Source organism: Geotrypetes seraphini, chromosome 10 (genome assembly GCF_902459505.1).
Source record: "Geotrypetes seraphini chromosome 10, aGeoSer1.1, whole genome shotgun sequence".
NCBI lineage: Eukaryota > Metazoa > Chordata > Amphibia > Gymnophiona > Dermophiidae > Geotrypetes > Geotrypetes seraphini.
The window spans coordinates 137,434,413-137,455,199 of record NC_047093.1 but is presented as its reverse complement, the minus strand read 5'-3'; the positions used below and the strand labels follow the sequence as shown (position 1 = coordinate 137,455,199).

Sequence of the window (20,787 nt, the reverse complement as noted above, 5' to 3'; positions counted from 1 at the left end):
GCTGCCGCATCACCCGCCTCTGCTGCCGCCGTCCCCTCCTGCAGCGCTGAAACCCAGATAAATGAGGCCTCTATGAGGGCAAATCCAAAATCCGCCCGGATGACCTGAATCATCGCCAAAAGGAGGACATGCCCGGGGAAATCCGGGTAACCCTACGTAGGAGTCGTAGGCCGAGAGAGGGAGCTTTACACTTCTCCCTCGTTATTCGCGGGGGCTACGGGCAGAGCCAGACCGCGAATGGCGAAACACCGCGATTATCCGGCTCTGACCCACCCCCACCTCCCTGCCGCCTTCCAGGCCTTACCTGGTGGTCTAGAGGGCTTTCGGGGCAGGAGCGATCTCCCTACGCTCCTGCCCCGTGCAGATCGCCATGAGGAAATGGCTGCCGTGAGTTCCCGTAGTCTCTCGAGACTACGACGGGAACTCCCTACAGCCATTTCCTCATGGCGATCTACACGGGGCAGGAGCGTAGGAAGATCACTCCTGCCCCGAAAGCCCTCTAGACCACCAGGTAAGGCCGGGAAGGCGGCAGGGAGGTAAAAAATATAGGGTTCTTTTTATCTTCCCCCTCCTCAGAAAAAAAATATGTGAAATCGCGAGTGCAGAAACCGCGAATGGGGAGGGGGAAGTGTATTTCCATTGCTCTCCTGCTCCTACTCACAGACTAAAGCTAGAAGGTTCCATAAAGCAACCAAAAAAAAACAAAAAAAAACGGCAGCCAATCAGAAAGATCGCTGCCGAAACCCCGCCCATCTCCATTTTTCGTGCTCGCTTCTCTCTACTCCAAACACGATGTCGTCATCAGTTTGGCTAATGAAAAGCCACTAACCTAATCAACCAATCAGAAGGCGGGGCGCGCGCGTGAAGCAGCCCCATGAGAGAGCGCGTCGCACGCCACGCCCCTGCCCGTCATGCAAAGCGCGCCGGCGGCCCCCGCCTCCGCTCTCTGCGCGTGCGGGTTGAGGAAACCCCGCCCTGCAAGTCTCCCGGAATGCTCAGCGCTCTCCTCCGGGCTCCGGTGACGTCACGAATTCCCCCTTTAAAGAGGCAGGGGGTGGGCGCGAGACAGTTTGGGGAGGTTTATTTTGGGGGGCGGGGCAGACACCTGATCGCCTTCCCAACCCCCTCCCTCCTCGGCCAAAAGCTTCCGATTTCGCGAGATCTGGGAGTGGGTTCCAGGCGGTAAGCACTTACCTTAATATTTCGTTCTCTTGCAGGCTTGATTCGCTTTTTTTTTTTTTTTTTTCTTTCTCTCTCTTTAACGGCTGCATGTGTTGACCCGGATCAAAGTGCTTTATTGCAGCTGGGTCCTGGGGTTTTAAATGGAGACAGCTGAAGCATGTCAGCCCTACATTTCTGTTTCATGTGTGCCCCAGGGAGGTTTGAAAACACGGACTGGATCCTGTGATCGGGAGCAGTATGGCTCCTGGATTCTGCTGTTTGCAGGGGGCTCGAGGTGTGCTTGAGTCAGTGCACCCTGGTGCTCATCAGATCCTGGTTAAAAGCCATTCTTTCAGGCTGCTTTTAGGCATTAAAACAGGCAAATAAGGTGTTAAAAAACGATCTTGTTTTTATTTATTTAAACCTAGATGATGACAGATAAAGACCCGAATGGCCCATCCAGTCTGCCCAACCTGATTCACTTTTCCATACTGCTCTCCCAGGAGAGCTTGAAACAGTTTACATGAATTCATTCAAGTACTCAAGCATTTTTCCCTGTCTGTCCCAATGGGCTCACAGTCCATCTAATGTACCTGGGGCAACATAGGGATTAAATGACTTGCCCAGGGTCACAAAGAGCAGTCTGGGTTTGAACCCACAACCTTAGGGTGTTGAGGCTGTGGCTTTAACCATTGTGCCACACTCTCCCTAAGTTTTAGTCTCGCTCTCTAGTCTAGGGGGGTCCAACCTTGGTCCTTCAGGGCTGCAATCCAGTTTTCAGGATTTTCCCAATGAATGTGCTTGAAATCTATTTGCATGCACTGTCTCCGTTATATGCAAATAAATAGTTACCATATAGCTCTAGAAAAAGCACGGATTGAAACATTCAGGTTTTACTTCCATTGAAAGCAATGGAAGTAAGTAGGACAGACAGACTTCTGGGTTTTACTTCCGTTGCTTTCAATGGCAGTAAAACCTAGATGTCTCAAGTTGTCCTCCTGTTTCTGGAGCCATGCGGTAGCCCTACAAAATATATCTCATACATATGCATTGTGGAAATCCCTAAAAACCTGACCTGGGCCTAGGTTGTACATCTCTGTTCTAGTCCCTTTTATTTGTCCCTATTTGCCTGTCTTAAGGATGCCAGCAGGCTAAGATTCACCCAAAAGAGTTGGTGCGACCTGCGCTTATCCTATTGTTTGCAGGGACTTGTTTTACGTTCCAAACTGGATTTCCTGAGTAAAGCAATACTACAAGTCCCTGCATCCAATGGGATAAAACCTGGACCGGATCAACTCTATTGGGCGAACTCTCCTGGGTACACCTGAAAGGCCTGTCAAGCAGGGGCTCTTAAATGTACAATGCCCGATTATGGTTGTTGGTACTTTGTTCCCAATTTCCAGGACATAAGTTTGTGATCCCAGTTACCACTGCCTGGTGCCTTTATCTTTCAGGTCCCAGCTCCTTATTACTGGAACCTTCCTGGATGCATGGTTTCTTTTTATGCCCTTTTCCATAGGTCTTTGTTTGCTAACTGTAGCTTCAAAGTGCTCTAGGCTTAGGTTTGGTTCAGTCTTGAGTTTACCCTGTTGCATCCAGGGACTTTTATTACTGATTAATTGCATTCCTTAAAAAAAAAAAAAAAAAAACCTCCCCCCCCAATACTACTAGTCCCTGGATGCCATGGGGTAAACCTAGGACTGGGGTAAACCCAAAATTGTGTTAACTCTGTCGGGTAATTATGGCTTCAAAGATCCTTTGGGGCATATCGTCAAAATATTTTTGGTCTTTTGAGTCTGGTTCATTGACGTAGCTCAGTTACCCAGAAAACCAGCTTTGTTCATGACAACGGAGGGGGAGGGGGGCAGTTTGAAGCATGGGGTTTGAGTTCACATACAAGCTTCCTTTAATTTTTCACAAAGAAACTGCACTGGCCGGCCCACGGATATGTTGGTACTTAGTTGGGAGTCCAAGGGGAGAGGAACAGTGAATAAGTGGTAGGCCTGACTGGAGGAAAGGGGCCGTGACTAGTTAACCAATTTCTAGGACCTCTAACCCTGTTGTCTGTTCTGCCCACTGCATTCACGCGTGCCTCCGTAATCAGAGAACCAAACGCGGTCGTGGGCGAATAGTAATCTGTGTGCGTTGCTTTCTGCTGCCAGTTTCGGAGAGCAGAGAAAGAAGTGAGCGGTTTCAAATAATTCCTTTGCTTTCCCCAGGCATCGCCTTACGCAGTAAAGCAGAGACACAGAGCTGGAGGCCAGGAAGATGGCTTCTCGTATTTCCTATCAGGTAAGATGTGTACTGATGTGCTTCTTCCACGTGCCTCTGAAATGAGAGGGTGAAGGCCGCTGAGACTCGCTGCGACATCTTTCTGTGGAGCTGAGGGGTAGGTAGCCTAGGGGTTACCGCAAAAAGCTGAGAACAGAGGAGTCTCCTCTTTTGATTTTATTAACTGTTGTGATCGTATAAATGAGAAGCATTAATTGGGCAAACGCAGTTTGTCAAATTTGTAAATATGAAAAACATCCTCGTGACAATATTTGCCCTGTACTGCTGAAAATCGGACGATGGTCAGACTTAACCTGGGTAAAATCTAGCTTTGCACAAAAGGATTGTAAGGCCTCTGGTGACCGGAAAAAATAGCTCCAGTATATCTGAATGTAACCTGCCTTAAGCTACAGCTGGAAAAAAAAGTGCAAGCCAAATGCAAAATCCTTTCCTGCTCCCTGTTTCATTTCAGGCCTCGGTGACCTTCAACGATGTGGCGGTTTATTTCTCCCAGGAGGAGTGGCGCCTTTTGGACGAGTGGCAGAAGAGACTGTACAAGGATGTTACGAAGGAGATTCAGAGCGTCCTAATTTCATTGGGTAAAGAGCCTTACAGGTTGCGCTTTTGCTCCGGAGCTTAGTGTCGAGTTTGATTTTTCGGGACGAGGTGTTCCATCTTCCTTGTGTTCACTTAGAAGTTGATATTTAACCCTTTCAGGACCATAAGGATCGTAGGCCAATTTTTGTGGTTTTGACGACATTTTTATGGTAAAAAGGGGCTTGCAGATGCCAAAAAATTGATTTTTTTTTGTGAAATATCATTATTTAAAAAAAAAAAAAATCAAACTTCTGGCTTATGGACAGTGTGGCAAGTGAATCTTCTCGTCAATCTGGCAACGACGCTAATGAATGAATGTCTGAACCAGTTTGTTTACATAAAGGCAGTATCATATGGAATCCGTACATATCAAATTTAGAACTGTAGACTATCCCAATCAAAATTTATAGGATTTTAAAGTTATGGGACAAATATGTCCCTTGGTCCTGAAAGGGTTAAAGCGTTTTAACTGGGCAGGAGAGGCTGTGATGGACTATCCAGAGAGATTCAGCAGTCTTTAACTAGGTAATTCCACTAAATAACCCTGCTAACCATCTAAGCTGAAATTGCCTCTGTCGGTTCAAAGGCAGAATTGGCGCTTATGTTGACATTCAATACTTAACTGCACAAAGTAACTGGACCTCCTATCTTTGTCTGATTTCATAAGAACATAAGAACGAATTGCCTCTGCCGGGTCAGACCAGGGGTCCATCGCGCCCAGCGGTCCGCTCCCACGACGGCCCTCCAGGTCCTTGACCTGTAAGTTCCCTCCACCTGAATTGTTTATGCCCTAATCCTGAAGTACCCCTCTATCTATACCCTGTAATCCCTTTCTCCTTCAAGAAGTCATCCAAGCCCTTTTTGAAGCCCATTATTGTACTTTGTCCTATCACCTCTCCTGGAAGCGCATTCCAGGTGTCCACCACCCTCTGAGTGAAGAAGTCACTTCTCCAGTTAAGGCCTTTACCTGGTTTTTAACCAGATAAACGCCATCCAGTTAGGGCAATGGCTTGCAAACATTATTTTTTAGCTCTGGCACAAGTTTCAAGTTTTACTTAAAATTTGATTGATTATCTATCCTGGATATACAATAATAAAAAATTGGGGGAGTACACAAATTAAAAACAAAGACATGTACAAACAAAATACGTTGACACGATACAGTTGAACGAGAGGGAAAGGGGTTGAACTACACACTTAACGGAGCACATGTTTTTTGTTCCTGCCCTGCTCCACTCCATCCCCAGCCCTGCCATCACACGAACCTCATGTTGTCTTCCCTGAGTTTGGGGCGGTGTGTAGAGGGCCTCCGAGCATGCATGGACGTCTATGTGATGACATCGCATGCACGCACATGATGTCATCACGACGGCTGCTCAAGCTCGGAGGCCCTCCAGATGCGGTCCTGAGCTCGTGGTGGCGAGCGTTTACAGAGGAGATGACAAAAAGGAGAAGACCCAATGTTTCCACGGTATAAATAAAGTCCAGAAACCAAAACAAAAGAGACTTGTGGAGAAAGATGTCTTTGTATATTTGTTTATTCCAAAATTCAATCAATTTATAATCCACTTATGGCTTGGGTCCTTCTAGTTCAAGCCATAGTTTCAAGCTTATTGTGGCTTGATTATTAAGAACATAAGAAGTGCCTCTGCTGGGTCAGACCAGAGGTCCATCCTGCCCAGCAGCCTGCTCACGTGGCGGCCCACCAGGTCCAAGACCTGTATAGTAATCCTATCTATACCCTCCTATCCCCTTTTCCTTCAGAAAATTGTCCAATCCCTTCTTGAACTCCAATACCGTACCTTGTCCTATCACGCCCTCTTGAAGCGCATTCCAGGTGTCCACCACCCGTTGGGTGAAGAAGAACTTCCTAGTGTTGATTCTGAATCTGTCCCCTTTTAATTTAGCCGAATGCCCTCTCGTTCTTCCAGATTTCAAAAGTTTGAAGAATCTATCCCTCTCCACTTTATCTCTATGCCCTTCATGATCTTGTAAGTCTCTATCATATATACCGCTTTAATTACCAAAGCGGTTTACATCATACAAAATTTATTTAAAAAATCATTAAAAACAGGAGAAGGGACATACATACTAAGTTTCTATTGACTAGACATGGTACAAAAGGAAATGGGTAAGGTTACAGTACTTTAAAATAAAATGAGTTGGTAAAAGAAAACATTACGTAAAAGGTGGTCGTCTTGAATAAACCCTTTGTCTAAATCTCATATGTGTCTTTAGAGAGAGGTTTTAAGGTTGGGCTTGAAATTATTAGAATTAGTTTCCTGTGTGGAGGGAGTTCCATAATGTAGGTGCTACTACTGAATAAATGGTTTTACGTGTTGTGTCGTAGAATAACTGTCTAATGAAGGGGACTGTAAGATGCTGTGGTGATCGAAGCGATAGTGAAGTTTCGTACGGGGCCAAAAGTCTGTCAATAAATGAGGAGGGGGAGTGATTGGTTTGAACTTTGAACGCAAGAAAGTTTTGAATGCAATTCTATGGGAGATGGGCAACCAATGGGCCCTTTTTTTTTTAGAAGAGGGTCAATTTCCTTTGAATTAAAGATAATTTTTATGGCTGTGTTTTGGATAATTTGTAGTCTCTTGGATTATAAATTGATCAAATCTTGGAATAAAGGCATTGTTTTTCCACAAGTCTCTTTTGCCTTGGTTTCTAAACATTTACTGAGGTACACTGTGCGGGGCGGGGGCGGCGGAGAGGTGCTGACAAACTCGCGTACACATCATCTATTCTGGAATCTTTGTGGCACACCCCTAGAACATAGTTTGCGATACACTGTGTTAGGGGTTGAACCTTTTTAACCGGATAAATGCCATCTATCCACATGTACCTGAATATTCCATGCCGGCGCTCAAACATGGCCAAGCATTGAATATCCAGTCACAAAGGGGCACCTAAAAAAAAATAAAATCCCTCACCATAGCCAGCTGAATATCTACTCCTTTAAAAATTGTTCTGTTCCCCCATTTAAAACAAAAAAAAATTCTATCCCTTGTTTTTCACTCTTTCCTGTCCTCCTTTTTCCCTATCAGGGTACACCATCGTCAACCCCAACGTTCTATTCCGCATCAAAGACAGTGACCGACCTTCCAAGGAAGGAAGACGAGAGAGAGTCCACCGAGGAAGAGAGAAGCTGAAAGGATCTGCTGGAGGTAAGTGCAGATGGGTATAAGTGGATCGACTATTTTTTTTTTATTTTTTTTTTCCCCACTCCATTAAAAATTACAGATTAGGGCAGTGGTTCCCAACTAGAGAGTTGTGCGGGGACAGAAAACCCATCCATCCCTGCCCGTCCCCGCCAGAATCCTCTCCATCCCCACCCATCCCCGCAAGGAATTACCTCCATCCCCGCCCGTCCCCATAGAAAGCAGCAATTACTTTTGACAGGATCATCAATCCCACAGTTTCTTTTGTGTTTGTGCTGCTGTTTTCCTTGTGGAATCTCTTTAGTGGAACCCTTTATTTGTTTTCTGTTCAGGTAATTAACTTATAAACCCCCTCTTTTACTAAGACTGACGTGTCCATTATATTATATGAACGAACCATGCTTCCAAAGCCTTCCATCCCTGTGGGAGTCCCGTTGGCTAGAGGGGGGTCCCCGTGGAAGTCCTATGGGTTAGGGGAGATTCCTTCGGGACCCCCGTGGGACCTGCGGGATTCCCGCGATCCCCGTTCCCGTGCAGACCTCTAATCCCAACCCTGTCCTGGAGGACCACCAGACCAATCAGGTTTTCAGGATAGCCCTAATGAATATGTATGGAGCAGATTTGCATGCCTGTCACTTCCATAATATGGAAATCTCTCTCATGCATATTCATTAGGGCTAGCCTGAAAGCCTGCTTGGCCTGGTGGTCTTCCAGGACAGGGTTGGGAACCACTGGACTAGGGGACACTTGATAAAACTGCAGGGAAATACTTTTAAAACCAATAGGAGGAAATATTTTTTTCACTCGGAGAATAGTTAAGCTCTGAAACATTGCCAGAGGTTGTGGTAAAAGCGGATAGCATAGCTGGTTTTAAGAAAGGTTTGGACAAATTCCTGGAGGAAAAGTCCATAGTCTGTTATTGAGAAAGACATGAGGGAAGCCACTGGTTGCCCTGGATCAGTGGCATTGAATGTTGCTACTCTTTGGGTTTTGGCCAGGTACTAGCGACTTGGATTAGCCTCCATGGAGAAGGGATACTGGGCTAGATGGACCTTTGGTCTGACCCACTAAGGGCTTCTTTTATCAAGGTGCGGTAGGGGTTTAACGCACGGAATATCGCTCGTTAAACCGCCTGCCGTGCACGCCTCCATTGACGAGGCACTAGTATTTTGCCTTGCCGCAGGGGTTAGCGTGTGATGAAATGTCAGACGCGGTAACCCCCGTAGCGCACCTTGATAAAAAGGAGCCCTATGTCTATTCTTATGAGTGGAAAGAGTTCCATAATTTTCTTTTTTTTTTAAATTTATAAATTTAATAGTTACAGTATCAGATGATACAAAGCAAAAAAGGATCTCCCCTTAAATTAACAAAATTTAACCATACAAAATTCCTTTCTAAGCCCACCATATTGGGAAGACATGACACAATTTCAAATAAACGCAATTATAAGGAAAGAGAAAAAAAGGAAATAATTCACGATTCACCCACGCGAATCCTAAACCTTTCCTTACTCTAATAGGGATTCTTGATTTGACCCTCTTATTCCTTAGCAGTGAAACTTAAAACATCTTAAATATTAATCATTTTTGTTCTCTAGCAATTAGAAATTGTTGCAATTGAATGGGATCCCAAAAAACATATTCAATGTCTTGTAATTTAACAAGACATTTACATGGAAATTTTAGGTAAAAAGATGCCTCTAGAGCTAACACTCTAACCTTTAATTTCAGAAATTCTTTCCTTCTTAATTGTGTTGCTCTAGAGACATCTGGAAAAATTCTAACCAAATCCCCACAAAATTTTGTTAGTCTATTTTTAAAGTAAAGTTTCATTATTAACATTTTATCTATAAGAGTTCCATAATTTTAATCTAATCTGAATTTCTGGTTTGCATTTATCCATTACTGGTTCAAAGCGATTTACAATTTTAAGATGCTCAAAGGTAAAATGGATAGTTTCATTTAGCAACTTAAAAATCTATTTGAACTATTCTATTCTATACCAACCCCCTTGGGTCCCAGAAGTTGAAATTCCTTTCCAGCCTTCCAGAAAGGTCCAGATGCTGACGCTCGGGTTATGATTACCTACCAGCAGATGGTGACTGGACTGGTCTGGACAGCCTAAAGGAAAGAAAATTAGCAGGTAAGCCCTAATTTCTCCTTTACAGAGATTCTGAGATGCCTTGCCAAGACCACCTAATGACGGTGGGGATAATTCAGTTATATATATTTGCTTATCTGTATTTATATACTGCTCTTTGCTATAACATCAGTGCGGTTCACAAAAAAATTAAGGAAATGAACACCAATATTTAAAAAGGACAGAAAAGAGAAAGATTTTAATACTTGCTGCAAGACCTAATTCCCTAACATTACAAATTAAAAAAAAAATTAAGAAAATGCCAATCTAAAAAGAAGTCTTTAAGGAAGTCCTAAATTTAAAATAAGAAAGCTCAGAACGTAATTCATTTGGAAGAGAGTTCCACACACTTGCAACAAAAGCAAAGTAAGCAGAATTATGAGTTGACACTAGCCTAACCAGATGAATTGAAGGTTTATGTTTATTAAAATCTTTATATACCGCATATACAACCAAAAAGGATCAAAGCGGTTTACAATATAACTCAGTTCAAATTATGAAAAGAACTCCATTTAAATAGAAGAGAAAAAAATAACAACATTTCTAATACATAATATCCTATAATAAAGTTAGAAGGGAAAAGATTCCGTACTAACGTAAGGAAGTTCTTCTTCACCCAGAGAGTGGTAGAAATCTGGCACGTTCTTCCAGAGGCTGTTATAATGGAAAACACCCTTCAGGGATTCAAGACAAGGTTGGATAAGTTCCTATTGGAACAGAACATACGCAAGTAAGGCTAGACTCAAATAGGGCACTGGTCTTTGACCTAAGGTCCGCCGCGTGAGCGGACTGCCGGGCACAATGGACCACTGGTCTGACCCAAGAGGCGGCAATTCTTATGTTCAGACTGCAGTCCCAAATTCATCTCATCAATTTAGAAAGGCCAGTATAAAAAAGTCATCTAGAGGACAATCGATGAGAAGTTGATGAACGTAAATTACGAATAGTTTAAAATTATAGTATAAAGTTTTTTTTTTAAAAGTCCCACATTACCTCATGCCATTAAATTTTGGTTTGTGACCTTACTTATTGCATATGCCAAATGCAGAGGTTGGGGGGTGGGAGAGGATAAGGTGGAACTATGGTTATAGATTACCAAATTAGTATCAATTAACACAAACTAACTCTAACTATAGTCTAATTTTAACAAGTACCATATATGCTTGTCTACAGGTCGAGGGCAGTTTTTGGGAATTAAAAATGGCGAAAATTGGTGTGACTAATGTATAAGTTGAGGCCACACACATCCAAATTTACCCCCTCCCCAGTTGAAACCCTAGCCAATCCGGGTCACAAGTACCCCTTGAATCCTAATAGGTCGCTCTGTTTCTCCCAGCTCCTTTTAAGGGATGAGTTGGGTAGACTTGAGAGAGCCAACTTATCCGAATCACTTTTGAGTTCTGGTATTTATTTTCAAAATTTATAAACCGCTTAAATCTAAGTGGTGCACAAACATCATACGTACACAAATTATAAACAAGAGAAAACATCATAAAAGGCTACAATATTTTCCTTTATACCAAAGTTTACTGAAATATGGAAACAGCAAAAGCCCACTGAGTTTAGAGAGGCCTCTACGAATAATTGTGTTCTTAATAGTTTCTTAAATGACATACGATCTTTGGAGAATCGCATCGTTCCTGGGATGGAATTCCAGATTTTTACCAGTGATGGAAAAGAGAGATATATTCTAGATTTCACATAATGGATCCCATCTTCCTTTAGACCAGTGTTCTTCAACCTTTTTATACCCATGGACCGGCAGAAAAAAAAGAATTATTTTGTGGACCGGCAAACTACTAGGACTAAAATTTAAAAACCCCGTTTCCGCCCCATCTCCGCGAGTCGGTCCACACAAATCATCTGATTCCATCCACACAAGCCTCAGTTATGATTTTATATTGAATGTATTTTATTAAAGTATAAAAAGAAACAATATTCTGTACAATTGTCATTTTATAAATACAAATAATTCAGAGCAGGATCAACAAAACCCCTATCTCCCCTCCCCTTCATCACATATATCCCCTCTACTATCAAGAAAACTGAACAAGCCAAATTATTACAGAATACTACACAGAAATATCATGCTAACAGAATACTGCAGTCGCACATGACAGGAATAGTTTTAGGGGAGTGCAACTAGGGCAACTGCCCCCTGGTCAGAGAGCGCCCTAAGCCAGCTGGAAGCTAAAGAAGCACTGCCTGGGCTTTGCAGTCCCCAGTTATGTCTAACACCAGCTCTAGCAGGATATATATTTCAAATCTGATATATTCTAATCACAAAATAAAATTATTTTTTTCTACCTTTTGTCGTCTCTGGTTTCTGCTTTCAATCTTCTTTTCACTCTCTTCCTTCCAGCGTCTACCCTCTCTGTCTCTTCAATCCAGCATCTGCCTCTTCCATCCACTGTCTGTCCTCTCCCCCTTCCATATGGTATCTGTCTTCTTTCTATGCCCATCTCCCCTTTCCATCCAGCTTGTGCCCCCTCTCTCCTTTTTACATGATTCATTCCAGCTTCACTGCTCTCTTCATTTTTATCTCTCCTATACCAGTTCTATCATCGTTGTCCCTCTCTGCTTATTTTTCTGCTGACCCCTTCCTATCATCAATCTCTCTACTTTCTCATGCCTGTGTCTCCCCTTCCCCTCCTCTAATCTCTCTGCCAGCTGTTTCCTTCCTTTTTTCATTCTCCCTTCCCTCCTCCTCCTGTCCAGCAGTAATTCTCTTCCCTCCCCTCCCAGCAGCATCTTTCCTTCTCCCTTTCCAGTAGCAGCTGTCCCTTTTTTTCCTTGCCCAGCAGCTTCCCAGATTCCTTTCCCTCCTCCCCTCCCAGAAGCATCTCTCCTTCTCCCTCTCCAGTAGCAGCTGTCCCTTTTTTCCCCTGCCCAGCAGCTTCCCAGACTCTGATAGTGGTTTTCTCCCCTCCCAGCAGCTCTTCTTACTTCCCAGCGCAGCGATTCACAAAGGCAGCCTCGGGTCCTTTGTTGGGTCGCGTTGCCTCTGAGGAAAGAGGAAGTTGCATCATCAGAGGCAGCCGCGACTCAGCAAAAGCCTCGAGGCTGCCTTCGTGAATCATTGCGCTGGGAAGTAAAGGAAAGCTGCAGAGAGGGGAGAAAGCCACTGTCGGAGGCTCCCCAAGATCTCTCCGGCCCAGTGCACACTTCACATGTTGATCTTGCCGGCCCTGCGCGGACTGGCAGGAAGTTGAAATGAGTCAATCTTGCCGGCCCTGCGCGGACTGGCAAAAATTTCCTGCGGACCGGCACCGGTCCGCAGACCGGCAGTTGAAGAACTGTGCTTTAGACTAGTTAGTGACATTCCCCCCACCCCCGCAGATCTCAAGCTTCTTGCAGGTTGATAAACTTCCCACAAGTTGTGAAAAGAGGTGGGAGCAGAGGAATGCAATATTTGGTGAACAACCGACAATACTTTTTAAATATATCCCCCGCGGTGCTTTGCTCTCATAAAATAAAGCCCTTTGCTTTGGATGCGAGGCCTCCTTTCCAACAATACACACAACAGTGGACTTGATTTTCAGAGTGACCTAAGGGAAGCCAGGGCCGTCCTTTTAAACAAGGGAATCTGATCGTACAAGGCAGGTACCTTTTTCTACCTTTCCTTCATGACGGCCGAGTTCAGTCCTTTCCACTTCCGTGGCCCTATAATTTTTGCTGTCCTGGGAAAAGCCCAGCATGGACCTCTCTCAACTATCACCCCCCATCTCCCTCCGCCTTTTCTTATCCAAGCTACTAGAGTGTGCTGGTCACAGCTGTCACCTGGACTTCCTTTCATCTCGAGCTGTTCTAAACTCACTTCACGGAAACTGCCCTTGCTAAAGTCTCTAATGATCAGTTTCTGGCCAGATCCACTGTCTCTCCTCACTTCTCTCCCCCCACCTAAGCTTCCACCTGTTCATCGGGAAGTCCCTCCTATCCATACCCTTCTCCTCCACTGCCTACTCCAGACTTCATCCCTTCTATCTTGCTGCGTCGTATGCATGGAACAAAAGGCCAGAGTCTTTACGTTGGGTGCCGTCTCTAGCCGTATTCAAATCCAAGCTAAAAGTCTACTTTTTGAAGCTGTTTTCAACTTCTAACTCCCAACTGCTGTAACGTTACCTATGTCCATCCTGTCATTCTCTGCAAGAAACTCCCCAATTTCTCCTTTATGACCCGTTTGTCTGTCCAAATTAGTTTATAAGGTCTTCTGTTGCAAATTGAATGTACAGTGCTGCGTATCCTTTTCAGCGCTATAGAAAGTTGGTGGGAGATAAAAAACCAAGGGTTGGCTGAAGCCTGTCCTGATTTTTCTTTCCACTGCCAGTCTGCTCTTTCAGTCTTAGCTCTAGTTCCTGGCTCTGTCACATTTTTTGTGTAACCATGACGTGATATCATTCTATCTCCCTGTGCTTCTGCACTTGTCATTGACATTCTGTGTGCAACCCTAGGGAAAGTCTGTTCTGTTTATTTCCCTGTTCAATTGATTCCATTGTACCTGGAAAACAACAACACATCCTCTTGCCTGCCCTCCCCCCTCCAGTATCCTTTCGAGCTTTTTATGCTTATCAGTGAATATAAGTTACCAGAGTAACCATCCAAGAGGTAGCTGTATGTGGTCGTTTTATGGCCAAATAGCAGTGGCTGTATCTCATCCCTCCTGCAAATGTAACCCGAGTCTAACCTCGGCAGGTTGTGGTGTTGTGAACCCGGACCTTCTACTGCGAGTTGGGCAGAATAAAGAGCAGCCGTCCTCGGATTGTCCGTCCTTGGTGGAGGCACAAAGCAGCAAGAATCCAGCTGAAGGTAAGGCCTGGCGACCTTTTATCGTGAGTTTGGAGGCATCAAATTGCCTGAAAGGGATTAAGAATGCAGGAGAATCATATATATGGGGGGGGGGGGGGGGTATATTGCGTTTATTGCGCGCTAAATCAGTTAGTACGCCTTAATAAAAGGACCCCTAAATGCACTGGCCCCTTCCACATCTCAGAGGAGGCCTACAGGCAACAGTAAGCCTGCCAAATCAATGTCTTTCTGGGACGTATCAAAGAGAAACGTTTAAAATCCTGCAGTCTGACCTTTCTACATACAGCACTCCATACAGCATATATCCCCCCCCCCCCCCTCAGTAGAAAGGAAATTCTAGATAGAAGTCTTGGTAGCTGGAAATATTTCTTTGCAGAGGCGATGGGCACGCAGGGCCTGATTCTGTATAGGACGCCTGTCTCAGCGGCCACCTAAGAAGTGGCTGAGAATTGTGTGTCAATCGTGCACCGACATCCCATACAGAATTACAGATGCCTTAACCCCCCCCCCCCTTGATTATCTAACCAGTGCCGGTTAGAAAATTATGCCTTCCTGATCACAAAGATTGGCGACTCATCCACCTATCTTTGTCGAGGGATCCCTTGCCATCAGCTGGTCGTGGCAGGGGGCTCCCTCCCCAATCAGCTGAGTGGGCATGACTCCCCAAAGCCGCAGTTTTGAGGAATCCTGCCATCTCCACTGATTGGGAATTCCCGTGCCGCGATCAGCTCAGCCAGCCGGGCATCTGTTTTTACGTTTGGGAAACGTAGGCTAGCATTTTGCAGACCTACATTTCGGGCATCTGTCCCTCGCCTACAGAGATACTTGGGGACACTTAAACACGCCTGAGGCCACTTCCGGGCAAGACCACGCCCACGTCCTGCCTTGGGAGTGCTTAAGTGTCCCTATGTCTCCCTAGACCTGCGATAGACGCCTACAATGTGGGCATCCTTCCTTGCCCTAGTTAAAAAAAAAAAAAAAATTGGCTGCCAGACAGCAGTAGGATGTCTACCACCGCATAAAATTGGGACATACAGTTGGAGAATCAGGCCCACAGTGCTCTCTCTCCCAAGGGCTTCTGGTGGACGCGGCCTAAGTTGTTGAACCAAGCCTTGATTTTTAAGCTTCCATAGCATGCAGGGAACTTGTGCTTTGATTTCCTCCCAAGATAAAACATAGAGGAGTTAATGTTTGGGCATGCCATAGGGGTAAAGACATTACGGAAGCCAGAGGAACAAAACTCATCAGCAGACTTGGAGCTAAGACCCAGGGTGTCCATCTTTAGAAGAGAATGAATGGGGTAATCGAGATGAGTTCTGCCACTCTGCGAGAAAAGGAAGCAGGAGTGCCATCTGTAAAAACAACCAGCACGTTTCACCTTCTCCTCACTGGGCCCCCCACATTTCTGACAAAAAGTTGAAGATAAGGGATCCAAAAACTGGAAACCTTTAGAAAAATAAATAAATTGTGTACCTAAAAGAGAATTCTCTTTTCTAAATTCTTGCCCCACCCAACTTTTTGTATGCTGCACGATTGTGGTTGTGTATTTTTGTTTTGTTTTTCTTGTATGGAGGTGCTGGTGGCAACAAATTTATAAACGTCTAAATTCTCATCAGTTTTTTTTTTTTTTTTTTCTGGATTTTCTGCTTAGCACAAGCTGGATGGCGGCTCTCCCACCTCCTTGTTGAAGGTTTTACATGGGGAGGGGTGGTAGACTTAAGAGTAATGTTAGGAAATTCTTTTTCACGGAGAGGGCGGTGGATGCCCTGGAATGCCCTCCCAGGGGAGGTGGTGGAAAGGGAAACGATCAAAAAAAAAAAAAAAAAAAAAAGCGTGGGATGAACATAGAGGATCGCTAATTAGAATATGAATGGGCTAACTTTCACGGTCCGAATCCCGCAAACGAGATGGTTTTGGATAGGCTGGAGTGAGTTTCAACGGCAACTCCATTGGTTAGAACCTAAGGACGGTACCGGGTGGACTTCTAAGGTCTATGGCTCAGAAATAACAAAGAAAAGACATGAATTTAAGCATGAAATTGTAATGCATGTGATTACAGGGCAGACTGGGACCATTCAGGTCTTTATCTGTTGTCAATTACTATGTTACGTGTCTCCAATCCACCCTGGGTTTGCTTTTCTAACATGACTGGCATGAACCTAGAGCAACCTTGTTAACTACTTAAGGGGCATTTTTATTAAGGCGTGCTAACCGACTCAGCATGCGCTAAATGCTGAGGCATCCATTATATTCTTATGGGCGCCTTGGCGTTTATTGCGCGCTAAATCGGTTAGCACGCCTTAATAAAAGGACCCCTAAATGCACTGGCCCCAGAGGAGGCCTACAGGCAACAGTAAGCCTGCCCAATCAATGTCTTTCTGGGACGTATCAAAGAGAAACGTTTAAAATCCTTTCTCCTTACAGCACTGTTTCCAGTCATCGCGCCATTCGTGAAGGAAGAACCAAACCAGGCTGACCTGCAGAAAATCCTGAACGGCAGCGATTCTATGGAGGGTAAGTCGGAAGCGTTTTGTATTGCCGGAGTTGTAGTAGCTCTCAATCAACATTGGCTGAGCCAAGTTAGCTTCTGTCAGCTAGGCCTGATCTTTCGACCCCCCCCCCCCCTCCTTGCTGGGCCCATGCACCTATGGGACCCTCACTCAGATATATACTATTTTTTGAGGCCTAAAATGCCCTGTCTGGTGGCACCAAAGAGAGCTCAAGAAGTTATAAAAATAGAGGAATATTTCTTAAGAACATAAGCAATGCCTCCACTGGGTCAGACCTGAGCTCCATCGTGCCCAGCAGTCCGCTCACGCGGCGGCCCCAACAGGTCCAGGACCTGCGCAGTAATCCTCTATCTATACCCCTCTATCCCTTTTTCCAGCAGGAAATTGTCCAATCCTTTCTTGAACCCCAGTACCGTTCTCTGCCCTATTACGCTCTCTGGAAGCGCATTGGCTAAGGCTCTTAACATTTGCATCTCCTCTTCCTATAGGGTAAGGCTCTTTGCACCTGCATTGTGATGTCACAGAACTTTAGTAACATAGAAACATGATGGCAGATAAAGGCCAAATGGCCCATCCAGAGCATCCATTATCTCCTCCTCTCCCTATTGGCTAAGGCTCTTAACATTTGCATCTCCTTTTCCTATAGGCTAAGGCTCTTTGCACCTGCATTGTGATGTCATAGAGCTTTATGGTTATAGAAACCTAGAAACATGATGGCAGATAAAGGCCAAATGGCCCATCCACAGCATCCACTATCTCCTCCTCTCCCATAAGAACATAAGCAATGCCTCTGCTGGGTCAGACCTGAAGTCCATCGTGCCCACCAGTCCGCTCACGCTGCGGCTCAACAGGTCCAGGACCTGTGCAGTAGCCCTCTATCTATACCCCTCTATCCCTTTTTCCAGCAGGAAATTGTCCAATCCTTTCTTGAACCCCAGTACCGTCCTCTGTCCTATTACTTCCTCTGGAAGCGCATTCCAGGTGTCCACCACTCGCTGGGTAAAGAAAAACTTCCTAGCATTCGTTCTGAATCTGTCCCCTTCCAATTTTTCCGAATGCCCTCTTGTTCTTATATGTTTTGAAAGTTTGAAGAATCTGTCCCTCTCTACTCTCTCTATGCCCTTCATGATCTTGTAAGTCTCTATCATGTCTCCTCTGAGTCTCCGCTTTTCCAGGGTGAAGATAGCTATGTTTCTTGAAAGTTTAAACAAGGGGCATGAATCCTCTTTCTATTTCTTTTTTAAAACAGGCGGCCTGGTTTTCAATCCAGAACTTTCTCTCTGGATTAAGCAGGAAGATGAGGAATGTTTTATTATGGACGATTTGGAAAGGAGAGAAACGGTTAAGAACCCAGAAGAAACACAGCCGAGAACAGGTAATACTTTCACCACCAGGGCGATAACTGGACTTGGACCCTTCGTGGCTGCAGTGGCTTCCCACAGCTCTGTAAAACTTCTCAGTGCATCACGACATACACGCTCGCTTGTCCTAAGAACCCTTTCCATGACTCCCAACGGATCACCACTTACGGAAGTAGTCAACTGCCCCGCATGTCGTTCTGGACTCATAAACCCCCAAATTCTGTATTGGGCTTACAAAATTGCAAGCACAATTACTGTTTCTACTAGTTCTGAAAAAGTGGTCTTTTAGCCTAGATTTTAATACTGCCAGAGACGGAGCTTGACGTATTGACTCGGACAGTCTGTTCCAGGCATATAGTGCAGCAAGATAGAAGGGACGGAGTCTGGACCTGTTAGTAGAGAAGAAGGGTACAGATAAGAGAATAAGGTTGGTTGTTGGCTTAAATTGATGCTAATTGGGCACCAGTTGGCCGCCTAACTGCCTTTATTCACAATTCTAGGAGTTGGGTGCCCAACTTCTAGAGAGTGGGGTGGATGTGGGAGGGGCTAGGAATTCAGCACACACTAGTATAAGAATACTAGTGATTTACATGCCTAACCCCTCTAGGTAGGGGTAGAACTTCAGCCTTTAGCTTAAATGCTCTCACCAAAACTGTAGACGCTCGCTAGTATTCTATAGCAGCGGTTCCACTTGGCACTGCCGTTATAAAAATTCTCATTTACTGCACCTCAGCCTAGTGCCTGAATTTTGGCGCTCTTGAAATCTACCCCAAAGCATACACAAGCATTATTGTCCAGAGCCTTAAACCAGAAGTGGACTCTGGTTTTTCTAAATTTCAGCGGTTTATTGCAAAATGAGCACAGGCGTTTATTTATTGTATGCAGAAGCCTGGGTCTTTGTATCGATATTCATGGTTGCTGACAACTTTGTCCCTGTGTCTTTCTCGACTTGTAAGTAAGCGTGGACAACAACTAATTCCAGGCCTCTCCTTTGTTCTGAAACAGATTATGCATCTAACTATGAAATGGCAGTGCGAGAACCCTCCAGAGACTGTGCGGAAAGATCCGGCTGGAGGCCTCCTTCCTCTCCCCTTTCCAGCCCACGGCTTTTCCCATCTCTGCAAAATCGAACGATGGTTGGCATCCCACATCACGCCCCCTCGAAGCTGGCAAACCCCTCCAGGCACAGAGCGGCCCCTTCTGGCGATGGCCGCCTGAGCACCGGCAGAGTCCAGTTCAACTGGGCAGGGCAGAGGGGCTACAAGGGTGACCGACCGTACAAATGCACGGAATGCGAGAAGAGCTTCGGCAAGCACTCGCACCTTATTCAGCATCGGCGCACCCACACGGGTGAGCGGCCCTACAAGTGCCGGCAGTGTGCCAAGTGCTTCAGCCACAGCTCCAACCTCTTCCGCCACCAGCGACTTCATGACAGGGACACCAACAAGCTGCTGATGGCTGCCCAGTTCGCAGGCATGGCAAATCCACTCCGATGTCTATAGCGCCTGACCCCTCCCCTCGAGGTTGGGGAGGGTTTTTTTTTTTTTTAAATGGCTGCCTATACTTATTTTTAAAGTGGTCTTTGGTGAAGAAGGGGAGGGAGGATTCTATTTTCACCATTAAAAGTTGTAATCTGAACCAAAACATGAAACAGGCTGTGTTTACCACACAGTGCGACCCTCCATCAAAGAAAATATCGATAGACAGTTAAACCTCCCTCCCCCCAACCACTCCTTTCCTTCTCTTCCTCTTAGACCAGTTCAGATCTCTCTATTGCCATCTGCTGGTCAGGGGCTATAACCCCTGAGTCGAGACCAGGGTTAGGCAGTGACTGTCCTCGACAGCCACAACCCAGTCGGGTTTTCAAGCAGTCCATGCAAATTAATCTCGTGCATGTTCATTGTGGAATTCTTGAAAACACGACTGGGTCGTGGCTCTCGAGGACCGTCGTTGCCTACCCCTGGTCTAGACTGGTCTATTAGGAATCGAAAGGAAATGAACAGGTAAACCTACATTTTCACTTCGAGCACTTCTTAGCCTTATAGACATTTGTGTCCATGCCTTTTTTTAAAGTGAACCTTTACCCTTGCTTGAGCGATTTTCACCTGGCTCAGAATCGATGGACATGTCTGTATAGTATCTTTTTATATTCACAGAGTTAACCTTTTGTTAATGATGCTTTAAGCGAAATTCGGTTGCATTTGCAGCCTGCGTTTATGGTCTGCCCAAGGTCAGGACTGTCTTTAGCTGGGACTATGGCTGTGGGGAAGTGTCCTGGGCTGCCCTGAAAGCATGAATCTTAAAACTGTCATTATCTTTTATAAAATTATGGTCAGGTTTCTCTCTTGAGTCTTTTTTTTTTTTCCATTTCAGGCTGCTCAGTTTTGTAGTTCCATTCAGTCATTTTGAGAAAAGGTCAGCCTGATCTTCAACCTGCGGCAGTCGACAATTGGCAATGGGAAAGACGCTGAATGTTCTTTGGATGGGCACGTGGCTGAAGTTTAAGTTTATTTAGCTCTTGATGAATCGCCTATTTCAAATTTTCTAGGCGATGTACATAATATAATAAAACAACTTTAAACACAATAACATAAAAATCCAATAAAAACTAACATGAAAAGAAGGAAAGGGGGTAAAGTTACAATAAGGGCACAGAAAAAAGGGAAAAACAAAAGGTAGGGTAAATAATTTCAAAGCACTTTTTGTGAATATTAATTAGAACAAAATGGATGGTTTAGGATTTTTAAAGGTCATAGGCATCCTTAAACAAATAAT

The 20,787-nt window shown here is 44.9% G+C and overlaps 1 protein-coding gene across 1 annotated transcript; it reads left to right on the top strand.

The window, feature by feature from the left end:
* The first annotated feature begins 1,028 nt into the window (after positions 1-1,028).
* LOC117367480 (zinc finger protein 184-like) lies at positions 1,029-20,353 on the top strand. Its single transcript, XM_033960047.1, has 8 exons — positions 1,029-1,182; positions 3,381-3,453; positions 3,905-4,031; positions 7,083-7,202; positions 14,028-14,141; positions 16,566-16,655; positions 17,901-18,026; positions 19,018-20,353. Exons 2-8 carry the CDS (start codon positions 3,430-3,432, stop codon positions 19,512-19,514), a joined length of 1,098 nt encoding a protein of 365 aa, XP_033815938.1. The 5' UTR covers positions 1,029-1,182; positions 3,381-3,429; the 3' UTR covers positions 19,515-20,353.
* Positions 20,354-20,787: the final 434 nt, after the last annotated feature.